Below are 27,033 nucleotides of genomic sequence, written 5' to 3'. Positions count from 1 at the left end.
CATCCGTGTCTGTCTCTGAAAAATGCAGTATCCTCCTCCCAAAAGTTACTAACCAAACTTTCCCAGCTGTACATCTCCTGTCCTTAAGGGGTGAAACTATGAGGACAGTTGTTATCTGCTTTTTGTTCAAACGGTGTCAGTTGTGTGAGATGGGGAGTATATGTTTCAGACAGTGTGATGTGAGTTTTAAGAGTTATGTAAGCAGTGTCTCCTGTAATCTTTTCTGAAAGGCAAGAGGGAGCCAGTTTGCCTGTTTTGTTTACAGGCTTTGAGCATTCAGCACATCTGCTTGTGCAAACTTAACAGCATGTGAATTTCTCTGGGCTGACTAGGTTATTGGGGCTGACTTTAAGTCTGTCTCCCACGGGCAACCCTTGTCAACATTTCAAAATGAACCAAGCAGGGTTACTGCCTTTCCTAAGACCATCAAAACCAAACTCTCTTCTCCATTCTAGCATATAGGCAAACTTTTTCTAGAATCGGTCAGTACTGAAAACGGTTTTGGCTCCTGGAGAAGAACTGTAAAAGACAGCCAAGTTAATATAAGCTCTGTTTAGCCCTCAGTAGGTAAGTGTGGGCAAGTTCTTTGTAGAAAATCTCCATCTCATAGCAGGGTCTCACTGTAGTGCTCAGTAGCACTCACCCTGGGTTCATACTTTGGAGGATGATACTGCATTTTTGGCCCTGTAGCTTGCTTTCCCACTTGTCTGTGAGTGCAGAGCAGGAGTCTGACACTTCCCACTGTGCTGCTTGCTTTGCAGACACCAAATTGAAGCTTCTTGCTAAAGCAAAAGCCAGTAGGCGTGCCCTCTAGGCTATTTTGCTTTGCAGGGACCCTGAGACACTCAGTTTTTCTCCCAAATCTTTTCCCACCCTTGCCCTTGCCCCTTTAGCTGTGTGTCTGTAAGGAAGGGTTTCAGTTGCAACAGTCATTGTAATGAGAAATTACTAGTCAGAATTTCAGCTGAACTCACACCTCTTTCTTATATAACAGATAATCCATTAGACATTTATCTCTAATCAACAGTGAAGTAGCTACCTGGTATGATTTCTAAATACTTGAACAAACTACTTTTCCATGAACATCCTATGACTTTACTTGGAGGTTACTTTAACTCAATTCTAAGCATGTAATTGTAACCTGAAAAACTGGTAGTGGCAACATTTTCACTTGTGACGAATGTAATGTACATAATAGTCGAGGGAGCTTTTTGTACTTTGGGGTTATCCAAGTACAATTTCAATAGCAATAGGACACTTAACTCAGGAATACCTATTGAAGTAGTCTTATCTTAGTTTCTTGAAGAGATTTATCAAGAAATGAGAAAAATCTCTTCCCTGGCTAAGCAGCCTGCATTGTGAAATATGTCATGTTGAAATTGTGCTGGTATTGTTACTCTTTCCTGGCTAGGAGGAAATTTATTGAAAAAGCTTCTCAAATCTTTTTTTTAATCTAAGTTTCCTATATGTTTCTTTTTCCATGAAAAGGAGTAATAGATATATCAGAAATAAAGGCCAACTCTCCAGTCCCTGCTAGAAATTGTGTTACTTAGGCAAAGATTGAAAGATTTCATTGTAGAAGCTCTGGCTTTTTAGAAATCTGTTTTTTAGTCTCCACATTTATTATGCTTCTGTGGGAGGGTGGAACTTCTGTAGATTGAGGGAACAGACAGAATCTGCTGAGTACAAGTTGCCTTTACAAGAGCATTCACAGTTTTCTCAGGAACATCTAGGGAAAGAGTTCCTCACAAGGCACCACTTCTGAGGGGTTACATTGTATCTTGGTCAAAAATGAGGATCCAATATGGTTTTGTGTAGAATATGACCTTCTAACAGAAGTAGACTTAAATTTTTTTTTCTCATTTTGGCATCTTATCCCTTCCAATGGAATTAAAATTCTGAATTGCTTTTTTTCTTAATAAAACTATTTTTAAAATCCTATTACAAATATATATTCATTGTAGAGAACTTGAAAACATTTTTAAAAGGACAAGGACAACAATAAAGAAAATTCACTACCTATAGTTAATATTTGTTGTTTATATTGTTATAATGAGATTCTCCAGTTATTTATCGGGGTTTTTTTCCCCCTACAAGGCAGTGTAAGCATTTCCTGTTATTATATTTTTTTCTTTCTTTCTTTTTTTTTTTTTTTTTTTTTTGAGACAGGTTCTCACTCTGTCACCCAGGCTAGAGTGCAGTGGCATGATCACAGTTCACTGCAGCCTTCACTTCCTGGGTTCAAGTGATTCTCCAACCTCAGCCTCCCCAGTAGCTGGGATCATGTGTGCATACCACACCACCTAGCTAATTTTTTTTTTTTTTTTTGAGATGGAGTCTCACTCACTCTGTCGCCCAGGCTGAAGTGCAGTGGTGCAATTTTGGCTCACTGCAAGCTCTCCCTTTCAGATTCAAGCAATTCTCCTGCCTCAGCCTCCCGAGTAGCTGGGATCACAGGTGTGTATCACCACACCTGCCTAATTTTTGTATTTTGTTTTAGTAGAGATGAGGTTTCACCATGTTGGCCAGGCTGGTCTTGAACTAACCTCAAGTGGTCCACCCACCTCAGCCACCCAAAGTGCTGGGATTACGGACATAAGCCACTGCGCCCAGCTGTACCCAGCTAATTTTTTAAAATTTTTTTGTAGAGATGGGGTATTGCCATGTTGCCGAGGCTGTCTTGAATTCCTGGTCTCAAGCAATCCTCTGGTCTCAGGCTCCCAAAGTATTGAGATTACAGGCATGAGCCACTGCACCCAGCCTTCTCCAGTATTTTAACACTGAATAGAATTCTATCGTGAATTTATTTAAAGTATTAAAGTGATTTGGGATTGTTTTTCTCTTTTTTAGTAGATATGTTTTTCAATAATGTTTTAACATTCTCCAACTATTCTAATTTTTTTCCAAAAAAAAAAAAAAAAAGACAGAAATGGGCCCTGGTGGCTGGTATAATCAAGGTGCAGTTTCATCCTGTAACTTCTCTGATGGCCTTCCCTGTTTATGGATCCTCTGCCTCTGTGAAACCCTCAGACTTTGCCCTTACCATGTGTTTCTTAACCCTTGTTTTAAAAAACAGGAAAAAGAAAGAAATCGTCTTCTCTTTCAATATAACAAACACCAGGTTGTTATATAGAAGATAAAATTAACTTCACATTACCTGGTATGCTATGATAAACTGTCTTCCAAAACATATATTTGTCTTCTAGTTTTGTGTCAGTGCTTTGTCTGAGTTTTTGCCACCTTTGCAGAAAACACTGTTAGAAGTGTAAATCTGAAAAACAGGAAAGTCTCATGACATTAGTCTTTCCTGTCAGCTCTCTTTTGAATCTCCTATAACTGTTAACAGTAGCAAAGAAAGCAATTTTGATACTTTGGAATGGAAGACATGAAATAGCTATTCTGAAAATAGTTGTGAACACACCAAGTTCATAGTGTTTAGTTAAGGAAAGACCTTGCTTCATAAGAATTAGTGACTTGGTTTTTTTTTTTTTTTTTTTTCGTTTTTTTGTTTGTTTTTGGTTTTTTATCATGTAACTTTGTTTCAGATTTTTCAACGTTGGGAGCAGAAATCCTCAGTAATTTATTTTACCCAGAACGTTTTAATCTGAAGTTTTTTAAAAAACAAAAAAACTAGGTATCTTAAGACTGTTGCTCTCACACAAAAATAGGGTTCAGAAAAGTAAATATATTTTTACTCAAAGAATAAAAATGTCAGCTGTTAGCAAAGTCATGAACCCATGTGTCATGATTCTTGATTTAGTGCTCTTAAACATACTCAATATGAACCCTGTCTTAGAAAAACAATTTGAAGAAATGTCTAGTGGTTTTCCCCTGTTTCATTCCTACTGTGTCTTGTGGTTTCTCTTGAGGTCAAGGGTGAGACTACTGTGCATGTTTCAAATAAAGAATTGTTTGTGTCTGTGTTCTAGATCTATGTAAAAACCTCACAGGATTGGGGGGGGGATGTGTTCAGAAAGTTTGCTCTTTGTGGCACATTTTTTATAATGAAGTTCCATCTTGGGAGTTTAAGGGACAAGTTTCACCGGGTAGAGAACTGCAGCTGCATTGCTAGCTAAACTCACTGTTGTTTCCCAGACAGCAATCCTGCCTTCCTGTGCCACTTGCGCCTTCTCCTTTTTACACCTTTGAAAGTTCACTTTGTTGCTTGTTTTTCCTCACCAGTTCTGTTCGTTTCTGTATGTCCAGACACTAATGCCCACCTCCGGCTATTGTTCTTCTTCTGCAGAGGGAGAACCGAAGATTACAGGAGGCCAGCATGAGGTTGGAACAAGAGAATGATGACCTCGCCCATGAACTAGTAACAAGCAAAATTGCTCTACGGAATGACTTGGATCAGGTAAACTTTAGAAATGAGACTATGATGACTTCCTCAGGGCAAAGACCAATTTGCCCTCACCACCGCCCCCACAAACTTGCTTTGTTCTCGACTTTGTTCTTGATGAATGGACGAGTGGCAGGGACAGTTTGTATTAATTGGAGAGAGTGGAAAACACAAGCCTTTGAGAAAGGTTTGGGTCATTTCTAAATAGCATGTGTGACATACTTTCTTTATACCTCTAAACTCTGTTATGTCTTTGTTGATACCTTTCCTGAACCAATGACTGTCAGCATAATTATCTGAGAACATCAGTCACCAAGAATATACCTGTAATAATGCCACTCTAACAGTAGGTGCCTTACTTTTTGTTCCAATAAGAATTCTTCTCCATAATAAATGTGAACTTTTACATGAAGTACCTACATTAAGAGTTGGATTGTTAGATTGATTGGCATCTGAGTGGCTGAGAGCCAGACTGCCTGATTGTGAATGCTGGCACCACCACTGTGAACCATATGACCCTGAGCAGTTCTTAAGCTGTCTATAGGTATAAAAAGGTGTCTATCTCATAGAGATGATATAACAATTAAATAAGTAAGGCACTTCAATAGTATGTGTTCATTGAATGTTAGCTGTTGCTAGGAAGACCTTAAATTGTTTAGCATCCCTTGTTCTTTCCAACTAAGCTGACAGTCTTAGGATCTCCTGTTTTTTCTTGCTAGCATTTTCAGAAGTAATTGGCAATATAGAAGCAGTCTCGTGCAGATTTAAAATTACCGCTCTATTTTCTGACTTCTATAAAGTAAATATTCCCAACAGATAGTGGAGGGTCAGAAAAACTGACACTCAGACTGTTGAATCTGTAAAAGAGTCATTACCTGTGGTGTAAGTATGCATTGACAATATTAAAAATACAAATTCATTAATAACATAAATCTGCTTAAATGTTTAAAATTAAAGGACGGCTGAAAATGGCCCCGCCACAATTTCTTTTTTCCCATACAGATAGCCAATTTTGTGGCTCAAAAGTTCTAACCATAGTAAAGTTGGAGATAAGACCCATGTTCAGGAAAACAGTGCTATATCTGGGAGAGGAGGACACTGAGAGAGCTGGCACTAAAGGGAGTTCAAAAACAAAAACAAAAACTGTGTTGCTTGGGACACAGGATATGGAAGGTAGAAAAAGCTGCCCAGAGAATGGTTTTTTAAAAAGTTGTGGCCCTGTTAACCACAAACCTCATTCAGCCCACCCATTTGGAAGCTGTGAGAAGTGGTATGAGAAATATGTGACTAGGAGAGTCAGAAACAAATCTCCATTCAATCAGGGTCAATTTAGCCTTACCTCAGTGGTCATATTTTTGTATTCATGAGACTGTTGAGATAAGTCAGTGCTATAATGAAAGTCTTGGTTCTATGTTAACTTTCCAAATGGTCTTGATTCACACTTGATTCTGCCATTTTGAATCTTTTATCCATTAATAATTTTCTTATGATGGCTGACTAAACGAAACAATTCTTAAACAGTGGATTCAGTGGGGATGCAGTGAAATGAGCTAAGGAGAGTTTCAAAGTTGTTTGGGAAATATAGTTGGTAATATGTGTTAAGACGTCAAAAGGTTTAAGCAATAATAAAATTGAATTTTACTATGTACCCACTATGTGCCAAGCACTAAATAAAGCAGTTTATAAACATCATCTCATTGAATCTCCCTAATGACTCCAGGAAGCAGTTATTATTTTAATCCTCCATTTCATGAATGAGGAAACTATATAGATGAGGAAACTAGAGATCCTCTGACTTGTAAAGCTATCCTAAAAAAAAAATCTGTTTAAAAAAATGTATATACAAGGTTGTTTACTGCAGTGTTACTTATAAGAATGAAAAATAGAAATATTATTATATCTATGTTCACTAGTAGGGGAGAATGACAGTTTGACTGTAAAATGTCTTTCTGGAATAATTTTTTTTAATGGGAAAATAATGATATAGTATTTTTTTAAATACTTTTTTTTCTGTAAACAGTAAACATTTATAATGTTTGCATCTAAATTTCAAGGGCTACTGGCTGGCACTGGGTTATCATAGGGAAGGGGACCATAGTATACCTAGGTAGGGAAGAAGCCCACAAGGAAATACATAAAAATGTTACTGCTATGAATCTCTGTGTGATAAGATTAAATATAATTTTTATATTCATCTTTATAGTTTTTTCCCATTTAGAATTTATAGAAAGACCCTAAATTACCTAACCACCATAGGTTAACTAAAAGTGAGCATTAGAACTTTGAAAAATCAGAAAAATAATGAACATTATAATATGCATATTATATATGAATATAATACTAATATATATAACTTTAATAATCAGAAAAAAATTATTATCTTAAAAATCATTTCTTCACCAAGAGAATCCTTTATGTGAGTCAGTCTGGAGTCACTGCCATTATAGGTATTCCTGAAGTAATTGATTACTGAGTACCAGGGTAACTCATGATGTGAGTGCTATAACAGCCCCTGAAGAAAAGGTTCCATCAGACCTTCATTCTTCCTCTCCCTTCTCGACTCTCTTTCCTTCTCTTTTAAGAAGAGTAAGCATGGCCTGGACCCTCCCTTTTGGAGCTTTTTATCTAGATGAAAGAATAAAAACTGCTATTTCATGCATATTTCCTCCTAACTTCTGATTTTGCAGTTTCCTCCTCATTGGGGTTTATTTGCTTACCAAAAAGCTGTCCCTGCAGTTGAAGTGACCTGCCCCACCAGTCTTCTAGGAAGGGCCCTAGCCTGCGAGTGAAAAGTACTGGCTTTGCAGGCCTTCACCTAGTTTGCCCAGTACTTTCCCATTCCCAGTTCATGAAAATCAGATCTCTTAATTAAAATAGCAAAACACTGGCAAACTTTAAACAAATATAAAAGCAGATTGTATTTAAGACAATATGTAAGCAAACAAACATTAATTAGGAAATTAGGTTCTTTGCAAAAATAAATCATTCCTTACTCTGACCATTTTAATGCTAATTTCAGGCTTCCTGGGCACCAAAGGCTCTTCAGCTTTTCCCTCTGACAGAGCCTTCCTCTCTGAGAACGCGCCCTCTCGGATTCCTTAAATAAAGATTTCTCAGTGATTAGAAGTGAAAAAAGGCACAACATCTCCACTTCAGTTTCTGTTTGCTATCTGCTTTCAGGCCCTTCTTGTCCTTCCCTATTTGCAAGGAACAAAAGAGAAGAGACATGATTAGTACTGTCCTGCTGAGGACCAGAGGTCTAGATTCCCTCTCACCATAGCAAGTTCTGTTAGACCAGAAGCTACATGGACTAAGTGGAAAATTATTTTGTTTTATTTTAAGTTGAACGACTGGCCTGGTTAGTTCTTTCAGAAATCATTTCTCAAAGATCCTCATTTCTGATACTAGGACTGAGGTAATTGGTTGATTCATGATTAAATCACACATTGCAGTGCTTGTTTCTCTCATACATATGTAGCAGAAGCCTTAGATTGCAATTAGAACTTTCAGTATCAATGAGACAATATAAGATATTGGTAAGTATTTAGACTTGATAATGACAATGTTTCTCTCAATCTTACCAAATTATGGTGCAGGCTGTCTGGCGCAGTGGCTCACACCTGTAATCCTAGCACTTTGGGAGGCCGAGGCAGGTGGATTGCCTGAGCTTAGGAGTTCGAGACCAGCCTGGGGAACACGGTGAAACCGAGTCTCTATTAAAAATATAAAAAATTAGCCAGGCGTGGCAGCATGCGCCCGTAATCCCAGCTACTAAGGGAGGCTGAGACAGGAGAATCTCTTGAACCTGGGCAGTGGAGGTTGCAGTGAGCCGAGATCGCACCATTGTACTCCAGCCTGGGCGACAGAGCGAGACTCTGTCTCAAAAAAAAAAAAAAAATATCGTGAAGGCTTTATAATTTGGGCTCAAAGGTAGAATTTGAAAGGCTTCATAATTTGGGCTCAAAAGTAGAATTTGTGTTTAGCATTTCATTCATTAACATTAAAGTTAATACCTACTTAAGTGAGGTATAGTGGTTGGCTGTACAAAGATTCAAAAGACCACTGTTAGAGGGATACTCAAGTTATTTCAGATCTGGCCCTCCTTTGATGAACAGAACAATTGCTCCTACTTTTCTGTTTAACATAAGAGGAGAAACTGTGGATTAAGCTTCCTGGAAAACTGGACTCTTCCCTATAGGACCCACAACAATTGCTGCAGATGTTGTATATGGTAACAGTAGAAATAAGTGAAGTTGCCTTAATCTTCACCTAATGAAGACTGTTCGGCAGAAAATGTGCAAATAAAAATAATAGGTCTTCTTAGTATAAACATTTAGGTGTTTTTGAAAAAAATTCCTCAGGGAAGTGTTTTTCCCCCTTCTCTTTTTCTTTCATTTCTTTTTTTTTTTTTTTTTTTTCTTTGAGACAGAGTCTAGCTCTGTAGTCCAGGCTGGAGTGCAATAGCGTGATCTTGGCTCACTGCAACCTCCATCTCCTGGTTTCAAGCAATTCTCTTGCCTCTGTCTCCCAAGTAGCTGGAATTACAGGTGCCCATAACCATGCCTGGCTGATTTTTGTATTCTTAATAGAGACGGGGTTTCACCATGTTGGCCAGGCTGATCCCGAATTCCTGGCTTCGGGTGACCTACCCGCCTCAGCCTCCCAAAGTGCTGGGATTACAGGCATGAGCCACCGCGCCCGGCCAGCATTTACTTTAAAACATTTTTACAAAATGGTAAAATTTTAGATGGCTCTCCAAAAGACCAAACTGAAAAAAAAAAACCATTTATTTCAGTATCATGATGAACATTATGAAAGGATCAGTCTCTTCACAAAGTGGAAATTGCTGTGGGTCCTGTAAGAGGAAGGCTTAGTTGCAGTCTTCTTTATTAGCAGGGCTCAAACATTCTCGGGTAGAACGTGAACCAGTGGGCTGCAGTTACAGGGTGAGAGTTGGTTCAGTTTTTAAGAACACTGAAATGAGCAGTACAACTGCTTTTTTTTTTTTGAGACGGAGTCTCGCTCTGTCGCCCAGGCTGGAATGCAGTGGCAAGATCTCACTGCAAGCTCCGCCTCCCGGGTTCATGCCATTCTCCTGCCTCAGCCTCCCAAGTAGCTGGGACTACAGGCACCCGCCACCATGCCCGGCTAATTTTTTTTGTATTTTCAGTAGAGATGGGGTTTCACCATGTTAGCCAGGATGGTCTCGATCTCCTGACCTTGCGATCAGCCCGCCTCAGCCTCCCAAAGTGCTGGGATTACAGGTGTGAGCCACCGCGCCCGGCTGTACAGCTGCTCTTAAAGTGCCACTCTGTGCCTATCTGTCAGAGACTTTGGGGAGAGTCTCCCTGCTTTGTGAGTAACCTCAGTCAGTCATCTGGCTTGGGGCTCTAGAATGGAAGCTTTGTGCTTCCATGGTTTATTTATTTATTTTTCTCTTTTTTCTTTTAAAATGCTGTACTTTATGCCACATGCTTTCATGATGTGCATCAGGTGACTTACAACTTATGAAAACTTGACTTGCAGTGTTCATATTGCATTCTCAAGGTCTGCCTCTCATTTTAGCGTGTTAATTTGCTGTTAGATTTTCCCCCCTAACATCTAATGCATCAGCAATTTTTAGAGTCTGAAAGACTTTTAAGGGACTTTTTCGCCTTAACTACCCAACGGTTTCAAATGATCTGCAAACAGAGCTCTAACCACTGGGCTATGAGCCATCAGGAGCCAGAAGACAGGGCAAGCAGAGCAGCTGGAATGCAGTTTCTCTACAGTCACCAGCAGACTGTGCTGGCCTGGCCATCTGGACATGCAGGAGATACGGCAGAAAACAGAGAGAAGGCCGCCTGGCCAGTCCTCAGCAGACTGAGCTGGCCTGGCCCATCTGGACATGTGGGAGATATGGCAGAAGACGGACAGAAGGCCACCCGGCCAGTTTTCACCATTACTTGGATAACATTTTGCTGCTGTCAGCCAGGGATAGCTTCTTCACATAATTGCCTGTCCTCTGTGTCTGGGTTCTCTCTGCTGAACTCATCCTGTGGCCTTCTGCCATTTCCACTGCATGCAGTCTACATCTGCAATGATTTAGCCACACCTCTTCATTCACCACGTACTTAGGGAGCACCTATTCTGTACTTGGCATTGGGCTTGGTGCTTGGGATAGAGTGATGAGCAAGAGAGATATAGATCTTATCTCCTGGAGCTTAAAGCCTAGTGGGCAAGACAAATAAATACCATGTGTAAGTTGTCATTACAGTCCTATTAAGGGAAATATGAGAGATTTAGATAGGGGAGCTAATTTAGATGAGGGTGAGTGGGCCAGGGCTGAGGGCATGCTTCATTGCCATGTGAACTTGAAGCCAAGGCCTAAAAGGTGAGAGTCCAACGTGTTAAATAGACATCATCATTCTAGAAATATGATCTTTTCTTCCTGGGTTCCTGGTCCATATTTCCATTTTCTTCATGGCTCTATCATGGGTTTTTGGTCTTGATTTCTCCTTACTAGACTCACTGCCCTGTGTGAGTGGCCATGTGGGCAGGTTTACCTCAGCTAGTCTTTGAATTTGCCACCTAATTGTTGTCCTCAGACCAGCCTGTCTGCTCCTCCTCTCTGAGTCAACCCCCATTCTCCACCAGCTGAAAGTTTCTATGTGAGGCTCTACCCCTTCATCAGAACCATCTACACAGAGTGAGTGCTGTTGTAACATCTAAAAATCTGTAAGAAGCATTTAGAAGGAGGATGGACTTTGATGTTATTCAAATCTGAATTCAGATCATGACTGTATTAGATGTGTGACCCCAGACAGTTTGTTGGATCTTTCCAAACCTCACTGTCATAATCTGTAAAATTATTGTTGGTGTGTGGATTAGAAATAATGTGTGCCAACTAGCTGGCACATAGTTGGCATTCAGTGAAAGCAGCCATCCCTTGGTTGAGCTAGGAGGGAAAAGAATGACTTGCAATAATTTTGGAACAGCAACTGAAGATTGGGTTTGGAGAAAGTTTCCACACACTTTCTTTACCCTCTGTATGACTGTGATGTACCATGATTTGCAGGCAGAAGACAAGGCAGATGTGTTGAATAAGGAGCTCCTCTTGACCAAACAGAGGCTGGTAGAGACTGAAGAGGAGAAGAGGAAGCAAGAGGAAGAGACTGCCCAGGTAAAAGGAATATGTAGGCTTTTCTTTACAAAAGTATGTTGGTAGGGAATTAATACTATAAAAAAGAAGGAAAATTAAATTTCTTCTAAATCAAAGGTGATGTTAAAGCAGTAATGTAAGTAGTTGAGTGTACTTACTCAACATTTTTGTCCAACATTTCTGACATTTTTTTTTTTGAAGGGTGTTAAAAGAGGAGGCAGTATTTCTACCCTTGAACAGCTTTTAGGAATTTGCCTTTACTGAGATATTTAGCAAGAGTGTTGAGTTTTCTCTAAGTTTAGTAACTTGGAATTATGATCCAAGAGCTTTGACGAATCTGCAAATTTTGTGTTGTATCTCCAAGATAATTGACTTCTCTGAAGTAGTTTATGAGCATTGTTAAACCGAAAGCCTAGAGATCTCTGTTGGGAGTTGCCACGCAGCCCCTGCCTCAATCAGTCACACTTCATTTTCCTGATTCACACCTTAAGCAGCATCAGTATTCCTGGCGATGCTTTCAAACCTATTTCCTGGGGGAATATAAAGAAACATTTTGGGAACCAGCCTTGAAGTTAGCACCCTACACTCTTCATGGGAGCTGTAAGGCTAATGAGCCAGAAAATGCCACCAATGCAAAGCAGTATAGGACGGGCAGAGAGGCCTATCGGCCCAAGGAATTGGAGCTCTCCGCTTCCCCAAGGAAGAACATGCTGCTTCATCAATGTTTTCTACCCCTGTCAGTCCCAGCCAGGGGCCTGACACAGATTAGATTATGAGTCAGAGTTTCATCACAAACAATTGAAGTCTTCTGCCAAGAGTGTGTTTGAATTTTACTAATATAGCTAACTTATAAAGTGAGGAAGCATCTCAAATCGTGATTAGCTTATTTTAATGAGTTTCATTCTGAGACATCAGTAATACTAAACTTAAAGCACAGCATAAAGCATTTCAAAGATCTACATCCAAGCAACCAGAAAAAAAGTTCCACTAAAGTTACATGTGGAGGAGTGTGTCATTTAGCACCTTCCAGACTTTATAAAGTGTTCCATGGTTTCTTTTTCCTTGGAATCTGATTTAATGAGTCTTTGGCGTTTACAGCCACCCAGGATATATATTTTTTACCTACTCAAAAATTTTCAGGGGCTGATTACTCAGTTTTAGATTATTTAGGCTCCTTAATGGGTTTTGTTTTTTCTTTACTTCCTGCCATCTTTGGGCCACTTAAGCTACTCTAGATGAGGCATAAAGCTCTTGGCAAATAAATTTAACCCAGGTTCTACCTGCTCCGTGGTTCCATAGACAAAATATACTAGCCTGTAAGCAATTGATACCTAAAATGGGAAGGAATGTGACACTTGAATACTCACCTAGTATGTTGCAAGAACAACGCAAGATGCTTTGCACTTCCTCCCCTCCGTGTGCGTCTGTGTGTGTGTGACTGTTTTAATCATTATGGTACCCTTGTAAAATAGGGATTATTCTCATTTTCAGATGAGGAAACTATGGTTTAGATAAATTTAGTGACCCTTGCTCAAAGACTCTCAGCCAGCCAAGTCTGTCCTAACATCTATGGGGCCTTATCGTGGGAGGCGAGAAGGTTCTCGTTTATGTCCTTAAATTATGTCGGATAGAGAATAAAGATCAATATAAACAAGTGAGTGTAGATCAGTATAACTTACCAATTGCTTTTAGAATTTTAGAATCTAACAGATATGAAGAAATTCAGAAATCTAATGAGGAGTGCAATTATAAATTGCAATAATTTATGAATTAGCAATTACAGAGTATATGCCATTAATAATTTGGGATGCTTTAGTGCAGAACGCATCTCTTTATTCTGATTATGTACTTAAAGTTTAAGCAGAGTTGTTTTTTGTTTGTTTCATTACTTGTTTGTTCAACAACTTGCAGAATTTAATTCTTTCCTTTGTATCTGGTAGCACCTGAGCTTTTCTATCACCTTAATTTTCCCCTATACCTAGAATTCTAGAGCTGCTGGGCCACAAAAATAACTGTGGTTGTAACTATAGCATTCATAATTTAACATTTCAGTGACTGTAACAAGTACCTGCCATTATGTGTCACTTTAGCTCCTTCTAAAGTCAGTTTCTTTAGTCCCTGAATCTCCTGTCCTTCCCAAAAGCTCTTATCTTCCCCCATCTTTTCTAACTCTAGTCCCCAAAGCCTCTTGTTTCTGCCTCCAGAGAGGTAACAGCAGTAAAGGTAGACTATAAGTAAGGAGGCCTACAATGATTTTTTTCAGTAATTTATAGCGTCAAGAGTAATAAATTTAACATGCAGTATTGCCTTGATGTTTTGTTTTAGACTCTTTTTTTTTTTTTTTTTTTTTTTTTTTTTGAGACAGAGTCTGGCTCTGTCCCCTAGGCTGGAGTGCAGTGGCACCAACTCGGCTCACTGCAAGCTCTGCCTCCCGGGTTCACGCCATTCTCCTGCCTCAGCCTCCCGAGTAGCTGGGACTACAGGCACCCACCACCACGCCCTGCTAATTTTTTTGTATTTTTAGTAGAGACGGGGTTTCACTATGTTGGCCAGGATGGTCTCGAACTCCTGACCTCGTGATCCACCCACCTCGGCCTCCCAAAGTGCTAGGATTACAAGCTTGAGCCACCGCGCCCGGCCTGTTTTAGACTCTTATAAAGATAAAGATAGCTTCTGAATGGACACTTATTTAGCAATATGTTTAGAAGTAGCAAGCATAAGCAATTTTATAATGGTGTTGTTCACATGTCTCATATTTTACAGAAAAGAAAGTAAGGTTTCTGTATCTCTGGAGATGATTGACTTTTTCAGATTATCAAGATGCAGCTTCCATGAAGATAATTTATATAGTTAACGTTGTTACCATTGTTACTATGAATCAGACAGATTTGAATATAGATGTTTGTGAAAATTTATTAAGATTTTGGCTGAATCCTGATATTTCTCATTCTATTCTTTCTAGCTAAAAGAAGTCTTCAGGAAACAGCTAGAGAAGGCAGAATATGAAATAAAGAAGACTACAGCTATCATTGCTGAGTATAAACAGGTAATGTACTTCTGTGGCACACAGAGCTAGTTATAGTTTGCTGCTATAAAAGTAATTTTTTTTTTTTTTTTGCTTGAGGCCAGGAGTTTGAGACTAGCCTGAGCAACATAGCAGGACCCCATATCTACAAAGAAAAAATTTTTTTTAGCCAGACACAGTGGCGTGTACCGGTAGTCCCAGCTACCCGGGAGGCTGAGGCAGGAGGATCACTTGTACCCAGGAGTTTGAGGCTGCAGTGAACTATGATTGCACCACTGCACTTCAGCCTGGGCAACAGAGCAAGACCCTGTCTCTAAAAAAATAAAAATAAAAAGTAATTATTTTGTTGTTTTTCTTTGGGGAATAAATATTTTTGTTTTTAAAGTTTCCAGAATAGTTTTCCAGATTTATTAAATTTGGTGACTCACTCTCTCCTTTGAAGCAGACAGTGGTTGGACATACTTATAACTTATTACTTATAGCTTATTACTTATAACTGATAACTTGGGAGGTCTAACTGACCAAAACAATCTATTGGTTGTTTACAGTGTTGGGTAGATTTAGAGGAATAGAAAAACCTTTTGATGACTACTGAGATCCTGTTTCTGCCTTACTCAGAAGCTAATTTCCAGCAGATCACACTCGGAACATTTGCCTCTTTGTGAAGTTTAATTATTGTATTAAATGGCAGTAGCTAGGGGATCAGTGTGTCCTTTGCTACCACGGTACACAATGTGGTAGGCACTCTTTTTCCCACATGGCTATGTGGCCTTCCCCTCTGCAGGCCAATGCTAGCAGGAAGCTTTCTATTGTGAACCTTAAAATGCTTTTAACCAAGGGCTCATCTTCTTGAGGATGTTTCTGGCCCCATCACCAGAGTGGACTCAGAAAGCGGCCTTTCCTGGTATCTACTGGTATCTTCTTGTCCTTCCTGTTGGCTGGACATGGCAAGGATTCCTCTCATTGCTGAGACCCTGAGTGATCTGTTCAAATTCCAGGTTTCTAGAATTAAAGTACCATATGCCATCTTCTGATCTAAAGATTTCCCTGGGGTCTTCTACTTCACATAGGACTCTGAAGTCTGATACTTACTTTTTTAAAAAATGTGTTTTTTTGCTTATAAATTAAATTTGTGTTCTTGTGGAAAATTAGAATAGTGCAGAGAAGCACAAAGAAAACAAATCTCCCTCAATCTTTCTAGCTAGAAATAATCATTGTAATATATTGAATATGCATTGTTGCTATACAAATGCTTTATAAATAAATTTATAATATATATAAACAGGATGAATTGTATTGTTTATCCTATTTTTTTGTAACTAGCCTTAGTTCACTAATACATTTTGAACATCTTTCCATAAGGAATCCGCATATTCACAGAAGATTGAGAAATAAAACTTTAGAGCTATTTTACTCTTCTATGATAATCAATATATGTTTATTTAATGCCTGCTCTCTGTGAGGCTTAATGCTTTGACAGACAAAAAGATGAATGAATTCAAGTTTTCTTCTCTAGAAGCTTATCATATAATGTGGAGGTAATACCTATGTAGAAATAAGAGGAAGGGAAACTTATTACATGTGGGAAATGAAACCTTTTGAGCTGTGCTTCAAAGGTGATATGAGACTTGGATCTGTAGAGATAAGATCAAGAAGAGGATGGAAATGGTAGAAAAGAGAGAATAGGATGTGCAAAGGCATAGAAGTAGATGAGTGAAGAGAAAAATAATTCATTTGGTAAGAGATTCCAGTACAAAAGAGAAGCAAAGGGACATTAGGGTCCAGATAAAGGAAAGTCTTCAGGGCTAGGCTTGGGACCTTGGATTTTATTTTGTTTGTGGTAGGATCTTTTTGAGCAGGAAAGTGGCATAATCAAAGACATATTATTGGCACTAATCTGTCCCAGTAAGAAATGTGGAACCAAGGAGACAGACCATGAATACCAGAGTCCAAGTAAGAAGAACCAGGTCCCTGAACTAAATAACTAATGAAAATAGAGAAAAGGGAGACACAAAAGAGAGTCTTTTCTTTTCTTTTTTTTTTTTTGCTAGACAAGAGAAAACCTTGAAGGTGGTCTGAGATGTTGAATGTGGGCATCTAGGAGAAGAGGTGGTAGACATCATTAACCAATACAAGGAACATTAAAGACTATGTGCTGTGGAATGTGGAATTTCCCATTGCTACAAATGCATGTTTTTCATTGCCAGATTATGCCATGGGTGGCCACCAAATGCAGCACTCTTTAAATAGTAATCCTGGGGACTATTCTTGAATATTATCTGGCAAGCCCTTGAAATAATGCAAAAGGCAACAGACCCATCTGTTTGAAGATAAGGATATAAGACACAATCTAAATGCATTCTATAGTTGGAATTGGCTATTACTGGCTCTATGCATAATGTTTTGGTTTATTTAAAAGGGTTTAAGGCTTGCAGAATCTACCATGGTGATCTCTTCTTTTTAACATCAGTCAGTACAGTCCTACTAATGGTTCCTCAGGCTTGGATCTGGAGAAATTGGAATGAAACTCAACAAACTGAACTCAGCAAGCAAGTCCTCATCTCCAGAGCTATTTTTGAGTAGACTGGGATTTTTTTAAATGTCTGTTTTGATAATAGAGGTAGATCATATATGTTTTTATCTAAAATTGTACTTTAAAATTTCACATTCCGTTTTTCCATCTTTGTGTGTGTGTGTGTGTGTGTGTGTGTGTGTGTGTGTGTGTGAGACAAGGTCTTGCTCTGTCACCCAGACTGGAATGTAGTGGCCTGAACACAGCTCACTGCAGCCTTGACCTTCTGGGCTCAAGCGATCCTCCCACCTTTCATCCACTTTTCTAAAATAAAAGATTCTTATTTCAGACAATGGATTTGAACATCCAATACTTACTTATCTAGATTTTTTTCCTTTGAAAGCACCTATTTCTACCAATTCTAATACTTGTTAGCACCTTATTTCAGAATCAATAATAATAATAAATTTTATTTAATGTACACTTACTATTGGCCAGGTGCTATGCTAATCCCTTCGCATACTTTTTTTTCCACTTGATTGCTATAGCACAGCACTTTTTAATCATGAGGAAACTGAGTCTTAGATTAATGACTTTGCCCAAGCTCACAAAGCTATAAAGAAATGGAGTTGGCCTGCCTTAAACTCACATTTAACTCCAGCAGCTAAGTTTTTAATTTCTATGCTATGTTGCCAAACCTACTTAATAAGAGTTTTAGTCTGTATTATTTTCTGGTCATTTTAACTTTGTTTTATCCACTCTGCCACTTCTTTTTTTTTTTTAATACCTTAAATTCTGGGGTACATGTGCAGAAGGTGCAGTTTTGTTACATAGGTATATACATGCCATGGTGGTTTGCTGCACCTATCAACCCATCACCTACATTAGGTATTTCGTCTAATGTTATGCCTCCCCTAGTCCCCTACCCCTCCACCAGGCCCCAGTGTCCATGTGTTCATGTGTTCTCCCTATGTCCCTATGTTCTCCCTATGTCCATGTGTTCTCATTGTTCAACTCCCACATATGAGTGAGAACATCACTCTGCCACTTCTTAAGGAAACTTTTGTGATTGAAAGCAGGTTCTTTCTATGACAGTAGACAGGAGATATTTCTGTCTAGAATTCTTCTCATCAAGATTTTCTCAGCATACTAACTTGTAGAAAGTGAATACTCAGCAAAGATTCTATAGGTTAATTCCAAAAGTGAGGCCAGGAATTCACTTGAACCAGTCACAGGCTAGTGACAGAAAGAAACCAAATCTACTCCCTGTATGTTTCTACTAATTAAGGTAGAGTGTGCTTTACATATGGAATGCTCCAGCTTTCTGCTGCTCATTTCCGAAATGACTGGCATTTGCAGTGCTATTCATTTGTAAAATTCCTTCTAGGATCAGACGTGCTAGCGTAACATATGAATTGATAAGTAGTTATGTGTACATGCTGCAAGAGTTGTTCTGTTTTCTAGTAAAAGACTCTTTTCTCATCCTTAGATCTGTTCGCAGTTGAGTACCAGGCTGGAGAAACAGCAAGCAGCCAGCAAGGAGGAGCTGGAAGCGGTAAAGGTAAGGAGTGAAATCATCCTGTGATAAAATTTATTTCAAAGTCACACAGGCTTGTAAGCACCTGAAAGAACCCTGAACACCACCATTTTGTATTAAAGGATTTATTAACAGGAATTATGGAGACTAGTAAGAATAATGATAGCATAAAATTTCTAGAACAGATTTCAAAGAGATGCTACAATACTTTCTATTTCTAGGGTAATTCTAGAGATACTTCAGGAAAAAGGAGCACCCGTCTTGGATAGTTGGGTTCGGGCTGACTAATGATTTTGATTGCAGCACAAGAAAAATAACCTTCAGAAATGGGCCTGCATCCATGACAATAAGCAGCATCTAAAAAAGTCATAAATTGTTTCAGAAAGTGATTTAGCCTATGGAATAGTTTGATGTTGGTTATCTCTTTTGGATACTTTAGGGTAAGATGATGGCATGCAAACACTGCAGTGACATTTTCAGCAAGGAGGGTGCTTTGAAACTAGCAGCCACAAGCAGAGGGGACCAGGGAATTGAAACGGATGATGAGAAAGACTCACTTAAGAAGCAGCTGAGAGAGATGGAACTGGAACTGGCACAAACCAAACTGCAGTTGGTGGAGGCCAAGTGTAAAATTCAGGTTGGTGATTTGATAAAAGAACAAGAAGAAAGAATAAACAATTAATGGTCCAGGATACTCTAGTACTTCAGAATATACCTATCTAGGTCAGAATTGTATGATGAATACATTTTCTGTCTGCTAATGTGTCCTGCATAATCACATTTTATATCATGTATTCTTAACGCTGATATAAACAAATATATAATTTTAAATGAAATTTTAATAATTAAAATTATATCTTATGGGAACTTAATTAAGCATATGCTTTTTGTTTTTTTTACCCTGAGATTTTTTGCTTACATCCTTTCTCACAGAATGTGGTCACTTCAGTGGCTGATCCTGAAAATGAAAAACCAAACCCCCTCTGCTGTGTCTACCCTGAGAGTCACACATTGGCTGACACCTGTTCTTTCCTTTAGAGCTTCTTTTTATCTTTAGCTCATTTTGTCAAACCCCTTTCCCCATTACCTTTCTCCATATTGGAGCATAATACAATCAGAAATAGTCCTGGCTTCTGATGGACTCTTCATTTCATTTTCCCAATGATCCCTACCAGCACCATGGCTGCCATGTTGTCAGCCTCCACCACACCAGCCAGCTTCCACCATGTGTCTGCTCTGACCTTGGACATTCTTAGGGCAAAGCCTATTTCTTTGGAACTGGAATTCATTCATGCTTACACCAGCAGTAAAAATTCATCCATATGTTTACATTTATTTGTGGTTTTTAAACCTGTTATCTCGGGTTGAACCTAAATCTAAATTTGGACCTAACTTGCAGCAAAAAAAAAATAATAATAAAATGAGGTTTTCTTTCACTGTTGAAAGAAAGCACAAATTCTAGATTTTTGATACATCTTTTAGTTCTTAACTTTATCCTTGTACTAAGAAGCCAATTCAATCTCTCCTGGGTTTTGTGGGAGGAAAATTGGCAGTATATACCTTGAGACTCCAAAAAGCTGTACACTTTTATTTATTTATTGGCAAAGAGAAAACAAACTCAGATGATTTTCTTGCTTTAATTAGGAACTTGAACATCAGCGAGGAGCCCTTATGAATGAAATCCAAGCTGCGAAAAACTCTTGGTTTAGCAAAACCCTGAACTCTATCAAAACGGCCACGGGCACCCAGCCATTGCAGCCAGCACCGGTCACCCAGCCACCCAAGGAGAGCACATAGTTCCAGCCTTACCCAAGCACAAGAGCACAATGTTCAAAGCAATGGAAATCTGGGAGGATTCTTCCTGGTGTCCCTTTGAAGGAAAGTCAAGGAGGCCAGAAAACAAGCCAGAATCTTTCAGTAGCTCTCACTCTTTCTTGTATGACACTTTTCAAAGGGATGTTATTTAAACTGACCTGTTCTATGTTAAATACCTATTTTCCAGCTTCACGGAAGGCCATGTTCAGATCCATCATAGTATTACATACTATTTTGTTTGCCTGATGTTTAGTTGGAAATAAGTAATTCAGAACTAAATCCTTATTTAGAGCTAATTATTCATAATTATTTTTATCTTACATAAAAATGGAGACATCTGTTATTGCAAGGTTGAAGGGATAAGAAGATCTTTGTCACAGGAAAAAAAAATTGAAACCTAAACATCTTAAGTTTTCAGGATTTATTCTGATAAAACACACTGTGGGGCCAGGCATGACCACTCTCAGGTTTCCTCCTGAGCCTGATTCCCAGGGGTGTGATAATCCTGTCCAAAGGAAAGAACCAATCAGCGATCATTGGTTTACTTTCATTTTCTGTTCGGTACATCTGGAAATGAAGTGCCAGGAGTAGACGGGCTGTTCAGACTATACACTAGGTAAAAGGAACTGAGATTTTAATAAGTGTAGGTTAGGATCATTTGGGCTGTGGTATTCTAACAGATCCTTTTAAGAACTGTGAGTTCCTAAGTATGCCTGAGTATGGACACAGATGTGACTTCTGGCAATTATAAAGTTAAAGGTGGATATTGCGCCTTACAGACTTAGGGAGCCTTTACCAGAGACGCCTAAAAAGCCCCAGGTTCAGCCATTGTGCTGAACAGAGTGAATATAGAACCAGGGACAGAGTATTTCATTTAACGTTGATACATACTTGCTAAGGAGACACTAACAATATTGTAACTTTGTTAAAGGACATAGTATTGAAATGGGAAACAGAGGTCAGACTCACATCATCTTAGTTTAATGCTGGGCAACTTTTTCTGATTTCTGTAGTTCCCTGAAAATGTGTCCTTTGTACCCATAAAGAGATACAAATGCATTTGTAACATTTTTGATTGAATATAAAACCTTTCTCATGGAAAGGTAAAGCTATTGTTTAAAAATTAGTGGAAATATTTTTTCAATTATATTTAACATGCCTATAAAAATAGTCCTTCCAGGAAATTATTTGATAAGAGCAAACTATTTTTATTTTATAAACTATTTTGGAGGCCTCTGATCCTTTCACACCAACCAAACTACTATTAGATATGTACAATAACATTTGTTGATATTCATCATTGGCCTCATTGTTGAACATATTATTTGCAAAGAATCTTAAACTCTGTAGTGCCAGAATGATTCTCATCTGTGCCATATTTTGCAATTAAAAGTAACACACCCTTAGAAGAATCAAATAAGAGCCATCTACACCCCAGGAGGATGCACCAAGTTGCTCACAGTGGATCTTTTCCTCTAAAATGATCTTTTATGTTCTAAAAAGTGAAATCCCCTTTATCTGTGTTTATATTCTCTACAGCCCATAAAACTGATGTGATTGTTATGTTATACTCATCAGATAATACTTTTCTTACATAAATCTTTTGTTGTTGTTCTGACATCTTTCATTACAAAATTTATTTTCTTAACAAAAAGGAACATAACCCAGCGTTCCAAGCGTCTGTTGGCTTTAACATTCTCTACATGGTGGTCTAGATAAGCTATTTTTTTTTTTTTTTGTAAAATATAATAGCTAGAAAATGTTATCTTGGCACTTGTTTTTGTAAATCATTTAGTATAGGCTGTTAGCTTTACTGGTACTTTACGCTTTGATTCCAAGAAGCCCTGTGCAGTTGCCTTATCAAATGGCCAGCTAAATTAAAGATGCTCTTTTATGTTGTGAATTTCATGGTTCTGTGCAGAGCTTGTTTCAATTTACAAAAATAAGTACATTCCACAGAATGCCTAAAGTGCATAACTTTCTTTAAGTAATAGTAGGTGAGGGAGAAACATAATGGCTCTAGGTCAATCCCTTATCTGAAGACTTTGTTCAACTTCATAGTCCCTTTCCTTTTAAAAAGAAAAATCCCCCCCTGGCCAGGCATGGTGGCTCACGTCTGTAATCCCAGCACTTTGGGAGGCTGAGATGGGTGGATCACCTAAGGTCAGGAGTTTGAGACCAGCCTGGCCAACATGGTGAAACCCTATCTCTACTACAAAATACAAAAATTAGCCGGGCGTGGTGGTGGGCGCCTGTAATCCCAGCTACTCGGGAGGTTGAGGCAGGAGAATCACTTGAACCCCGGAGGCAGAGGTTGCAGTGAGCCAAGATTACGCCATTGCACTCCAGCCTGGGCGACAAAAGCAAAATTCCGTCTCGAAAAATCACCAGGTACATACCTCTCAAAGTTTGATAAGTCCATCTTTTGAGTTTTCTTTTAGCTCTTTCAAAAGATTATGAGGGCAATACATAGTTTTTTTTTTTAATTCTCCAGCCCCATATCATACTTGGGTATGCCTGTTGGTACCATAAGCCTAAACTCTCCTTCACTGCAATGCCTTTGAGTCAGTAGCAATAGTAAAGACTAGAAACAAAGAAAATTCAGAATTTGGTATGTGATATGATTGTTCATACAATATGTTATAATAGCAATATTCCAAACAATATGTCCTTCACTGTCTATTGTTGGAAAACTCATGCATCCCAGCATGAAGTAACTCCTAGTTTTAATTTCACTTATTTTGAGATATATTTGAGAATTGCATCTCTTCTCTTGAATTTCATTTAGAAGAGATTAACCAGCCAAATATCCAGGAAAGTTTCAAAACATTCTCGTGTTTTTCATCCTTTCCTAGGATGCACTCTGTATAAAACATTCCTCTGAAAATCTAATATTTGCAGTATCTAAGAATTGATCATTTCTATTTTCATTAAATTCTGCAGAAAAAATTAAATGAATGAACTTCAACTTCATAATTCAGTTCATCAGCTTTTATATCTTGAGAATCTAAACACATCTTTAAATCTGAAAGAAACCAAGCTGGATTTTGCAGTGCATATGTTTGCTAGCTTCCCACATCCTGAACCATGTCAAAATTTGGTTATATTTAGTTACATATAATTTAATGCAAAGAAATTCTCAGTTACTTAATGTTCTGTTTATTTATGAGTGCCTATCAGGAACACTAATAGGAATGCCATTCAACCAGTGTCTTCTGCCCCTCTCCCAGCTGTTAAATTAGTACTTTCTTCTTCATTGACTTTCTGAAATGTCCTGAGTAAAGTAGAAAAGCAACCTTTGTATGGATGTGGGGATATTTAATAGTATGTATCTTCTTTCATTTTTTTCCTAGGGTATATTAATATTTATTTTTCTCCAACCCCTGCTCCATTTTCTTAAAATATTTTCCAGTTAATAACTAGTTGCTTTATTTCCTAGCTGAAGTGAGAAAACCAACAGAAAACAATACAGATTTGGGCAGAGGAGATAGAGTTAGATCTTTAACGGAGTCAGCCAGTCACCCAGAAGGAGAATCACACGTGTAACTGATGTAGGGGTTTAAGCCTTCTTTTACTTTCACTAAAATCTGTCTACTAACTCTTCCACCAACCTTTGCATCAAACACTTAGCTAGCTGCCTGATTAGGGGGCCCCTTTAAGGGAAAAAAAAAAAATTTTTTTTTAATTAAATGCCTTGGTTTTGTTTATCTTCTGGGAAAGAACACTTTTATTTGATTAGCAAGATGATTATATTATATAACTTGCCCCTTAAAAACACTCCAAAATACTGACTCCTTTGCTCCAATTACAAATGAGAGAGTGAAGAAATTCTGTTGTATGATTTGAACACTATTAGGTTTGTATGTGTATTTAATTGGAAGAATTTTATATAGAGTATCTCTGCTTCTTTTGTTTACCTGGGTACCACACAACCAAATACACATTGAGATTTCAAGAAATGATGATGAAAGCCAGAAGGCCAGACCACAGCTCTGCAGCCTGTTTCCTACAACCAGATATAAAACTCTTTCTAGTCACCATGCTGATAGTCACACTGAACTAGAACTGTCCCAACACATTCTTCCTCTCTCATAATGGCTTCCATTTAATACAGGCAAAGCCCTTTACCTTAGCAAATTCTTTATCTTTCAAAAGTGACCAAAATGATGACTTCAACCTTGGCTGCACCTCAGTAGGAGATTCTGATCTTGAGTTGTAATGAGAAAAGTGGACATATAGGAGATTTTAGTGACTGCAGTCAGCTGTCTGGCATTCCTTTCTCAGTTTGCATCTAAAAGACTACATATGTCAAGCTTATCTCCACTTGAATTTGCTGCCTGCTATAAAAACATTTCATTAATATATCCCATTTTTCCTACCTCCATCTCTGGTTTGTCATTAGTGGTATTCTGAAAAGCTTAAGAAAAAAGAACCATTGAGTAGAAAGTGAACATTTTAAGTTATTTTCCTTTTTCATTGGCAATTAGTTAATGTAAAATCTTTTCCATTAAACTGTGTAACTTTTAATAACTATATATTATATATGGGATAAAATATGTGGACTGAATTGTGAGAATATAAATGCATCGAAAGACTTTGGTGTCATGAAAGCACAAGAATAAGGCTGGAGATGGTCCCAGATCCAAGATGTCCCAAAAGCCTTTTGTATCAGTTTCTCTATTTTTGGTATTTTGCATAACGCATGGATCCTTAGTTCAAATGAGGGACAAAGTTTCTCAGTCAGCCCCACTTCCTTTCTTTCTAACTCCTATCTTTCCCTTGCAGAGGAGGTAGCAGAGATTCTGAATTGTCTATTTTTATGAATTCCATTATTTTGTCCATGGCATCTCTAATGAAAACACGTTCTAGAATAAAGGAGTTGATTAGTCTGAACAGTACTAATTAACTACAAAATAAACGTTAGTGATCAGCCTCTTCCTCTACAAACAATGACCAATTAGATGTTTCCATAATTCCATGTATTATGTATAGTACACTCTATAAATGTAAATGTAATGCTTGTCTAAAAAGTGCAATTTATTGTACATTGTCCCAACAAATGTTTACTTTTATAATCGTTATGAACATGAATTGGATTAGTATCTTCTTTTTATGTGTGAATGAAGCCTTGTGAAATAAACAAATGCAACTGAGAAGGTAACAAGGTGACTGTTTTTGTGAGCCAGTGATGTTTTCAATGCTTTGTGTTGCCCCTTTGGCCCCATTAAGCAGTAATAAACATTTGTTCTGAAGTCCATGTATGTCTTTTTTATTTTTTTAGTTGACTTTATTCTGACTCATTTGAACCCAATGTTTATGTAACACTTCTTACACCTGGCCCCAGACTCCAGTCAACTTAGAAAACACACTGTATATACCCTGCAAAATGATACCCTGTGCAGCACCACCACAAAGCGCCTTACTTTCCTCTCTACTGAGGTTCCTTTATTCCAACTAGCAGAAACCCTTGCAAGCTAGCTTAATAATAGTAATTTTAAGAGGCAATTAATTAAAAGGAAATAGGATATCTGTATCATAGGTCCCAAAGGCCAAACACTTGGGCCAGAACTGGCACTAGGACAAGGGGCTGGAATGCCATCAGGACTCTGAAAGCAACTGTTCCCACAATTGTGCTTCTGCTTGTCCTTCCAGATGACACTTACCTGCTTCATTCTTCTCTCTGAAAACAGGCTTTCTCTGCTTCTAAGTACACAGCTACCAAGTTTACATATCCTCTCTTCAAACTACCAGCAGAAGACTACCATCTCAATAGTTCCAATTACAAATTCTGGAAAAAATATGATTGGCTAATCCTGGGTCAGGTAGCTGCTGTTAGTCCTTTAAGGTACAGCAAGATAGGAGATATTACATAATTCAAACTAAACTTCAGAGGCACTTATGAAAGTGGAGATAGTGTGCAGAGAATCCCAATCATATCTCATTTGCATTTGCATTTTGTTCTGGGAATCCATGGAACCCAAGTGAAATCCCAAGAGATTGATCAGCTCCTCTTGGAATTCAGCATGTATTAAAAAATAATCAAAGACTGTAAGATTACAGCTTTTGGCCCAAATTCAGACCACAGACATCTTTCATTTGGCCATGTGGTATTTTTTGTTTGTTTTCTGAGACGGTCTTGCTCTGTCACCCAGGCTGGAGTGCAGTGGCATGATCTCAGCTCACTTCAACCTCCACCTCCCAGGCTCAAGTGCCTCCCACCTCAACCTCCCAAGTAGCTGGGACTACAGGCATACACCACCACGCCTGGCTGATATTTCTATTTTTTATAGAGACAAGGTTTTGCCACATGGCCAGGCTGGTCTCAAACTCCTGAGCTCAAGCAATCCACTTGCCTCAGCCTCCCAAAGTGCTGAGATTGCAGGCATGAGCCACCATGCCTGGCCCCCACCTGGTATTTTAAACAATGTGAAATTTCACATAAAAAGTAAAACAATCAAAATTACTCAGAAGTGCTCACTTCAACAGCATATACACTAAAACTGTAATCTACAGAGAAGACTGGTGTGTCCCCTGCACAAGAATAACACACAAATTCATTAAGCATTCCATATTTTGCACAGTCCCCAGAAGGTCATTTCTTTATCTGCTGACAAGCCCCAAGGGAACAGTATAAGTCATAGCAAAAAAAATTAAAAATTCA

At 38.4% G+C, this 27,033-nt stretch overlaps 1 protein-coding gene, 1 long non-coding RNA gene and 1 other non-coding gene across 10 annotated transcripts in view; 2 read left to right on the top strand and 1 right to left on the bottom strand.

Moving 5' to 3' along the window:
- LOC116473208 (rab GTPase-activating protein 1-like) overlaps positions 1-20,721 on the top strand; it is a 293,936-nt gene extending 273,215 nt beyond the window's left edge. For all 8 annotated transcript variants that reach the window (XM_032160934.2, XM_058443075.1, XM_032160932.2 and 5 more), the window contains 6 exons: positions 4,247-4,357; positions 11,400-11,504; positions 14,446-14,529; positions 18,510-18,581; positions 18,997-19,194; positions 20,202-20,721. In XM_032160934.2, the coding sequence (XP_032016825.1) occupies positions 4,247-4,357; positions 11,400-11,504; positions 14,446-14,529; positions 18,510-18,581; positions 18,997-19,194; positions 20,202-20,354 (723 nt within the window). In that variant the 3' untranslated portion in view covers positions 20,355-20,721. The remainder of the gene's footprint in view (positions 1-4,246; positions 4,358-11,399; positions 11,505-14,445; positions 14,530-18,509; positions 18,582-18,996; positions 19,195-20,201) is intronic.
- LOC131384092 (uncharacterized) overlaps positions 1-27,033 on the bottom strand; it is a 61,369-nt gene that overhangs the window by 31,140 nt on the left and 3,196 nt on the right. The gene's annotated exons all lie outside the window — the stretch shown is intronic.
- On the top strand, positions 26,843-26,948 carry LOC116473963 (U6 spliceosomal RNA). The gene has a single exon (XR_004249521.1). It is a non-coding gene; the product is annotated as a U6 spliceosomal RNA (small nuclear RNA).

This window comes from Hylobates moloch, unplaced genomic scaffold, assembly GCF_009828535.3.
Source record: "Hylobates moloch isolate HMO894 unplaced genomic scaffold, HMol_V3 SCAFFOLD_8, whole genome shotgun sequence".
NCBI classification, from domain to species: domain Eukaryota; kingdom Metazoa; phylum Chordata; class Mammalia; order Primates; family Hylobatidae; genus Hylobates; species Hylobates moloch.
The sequence above is the reverse complement of the archived record's forward strand: the minus strand, read 5'-3'. Positions and strand labels throughout refer to the sequence as shown.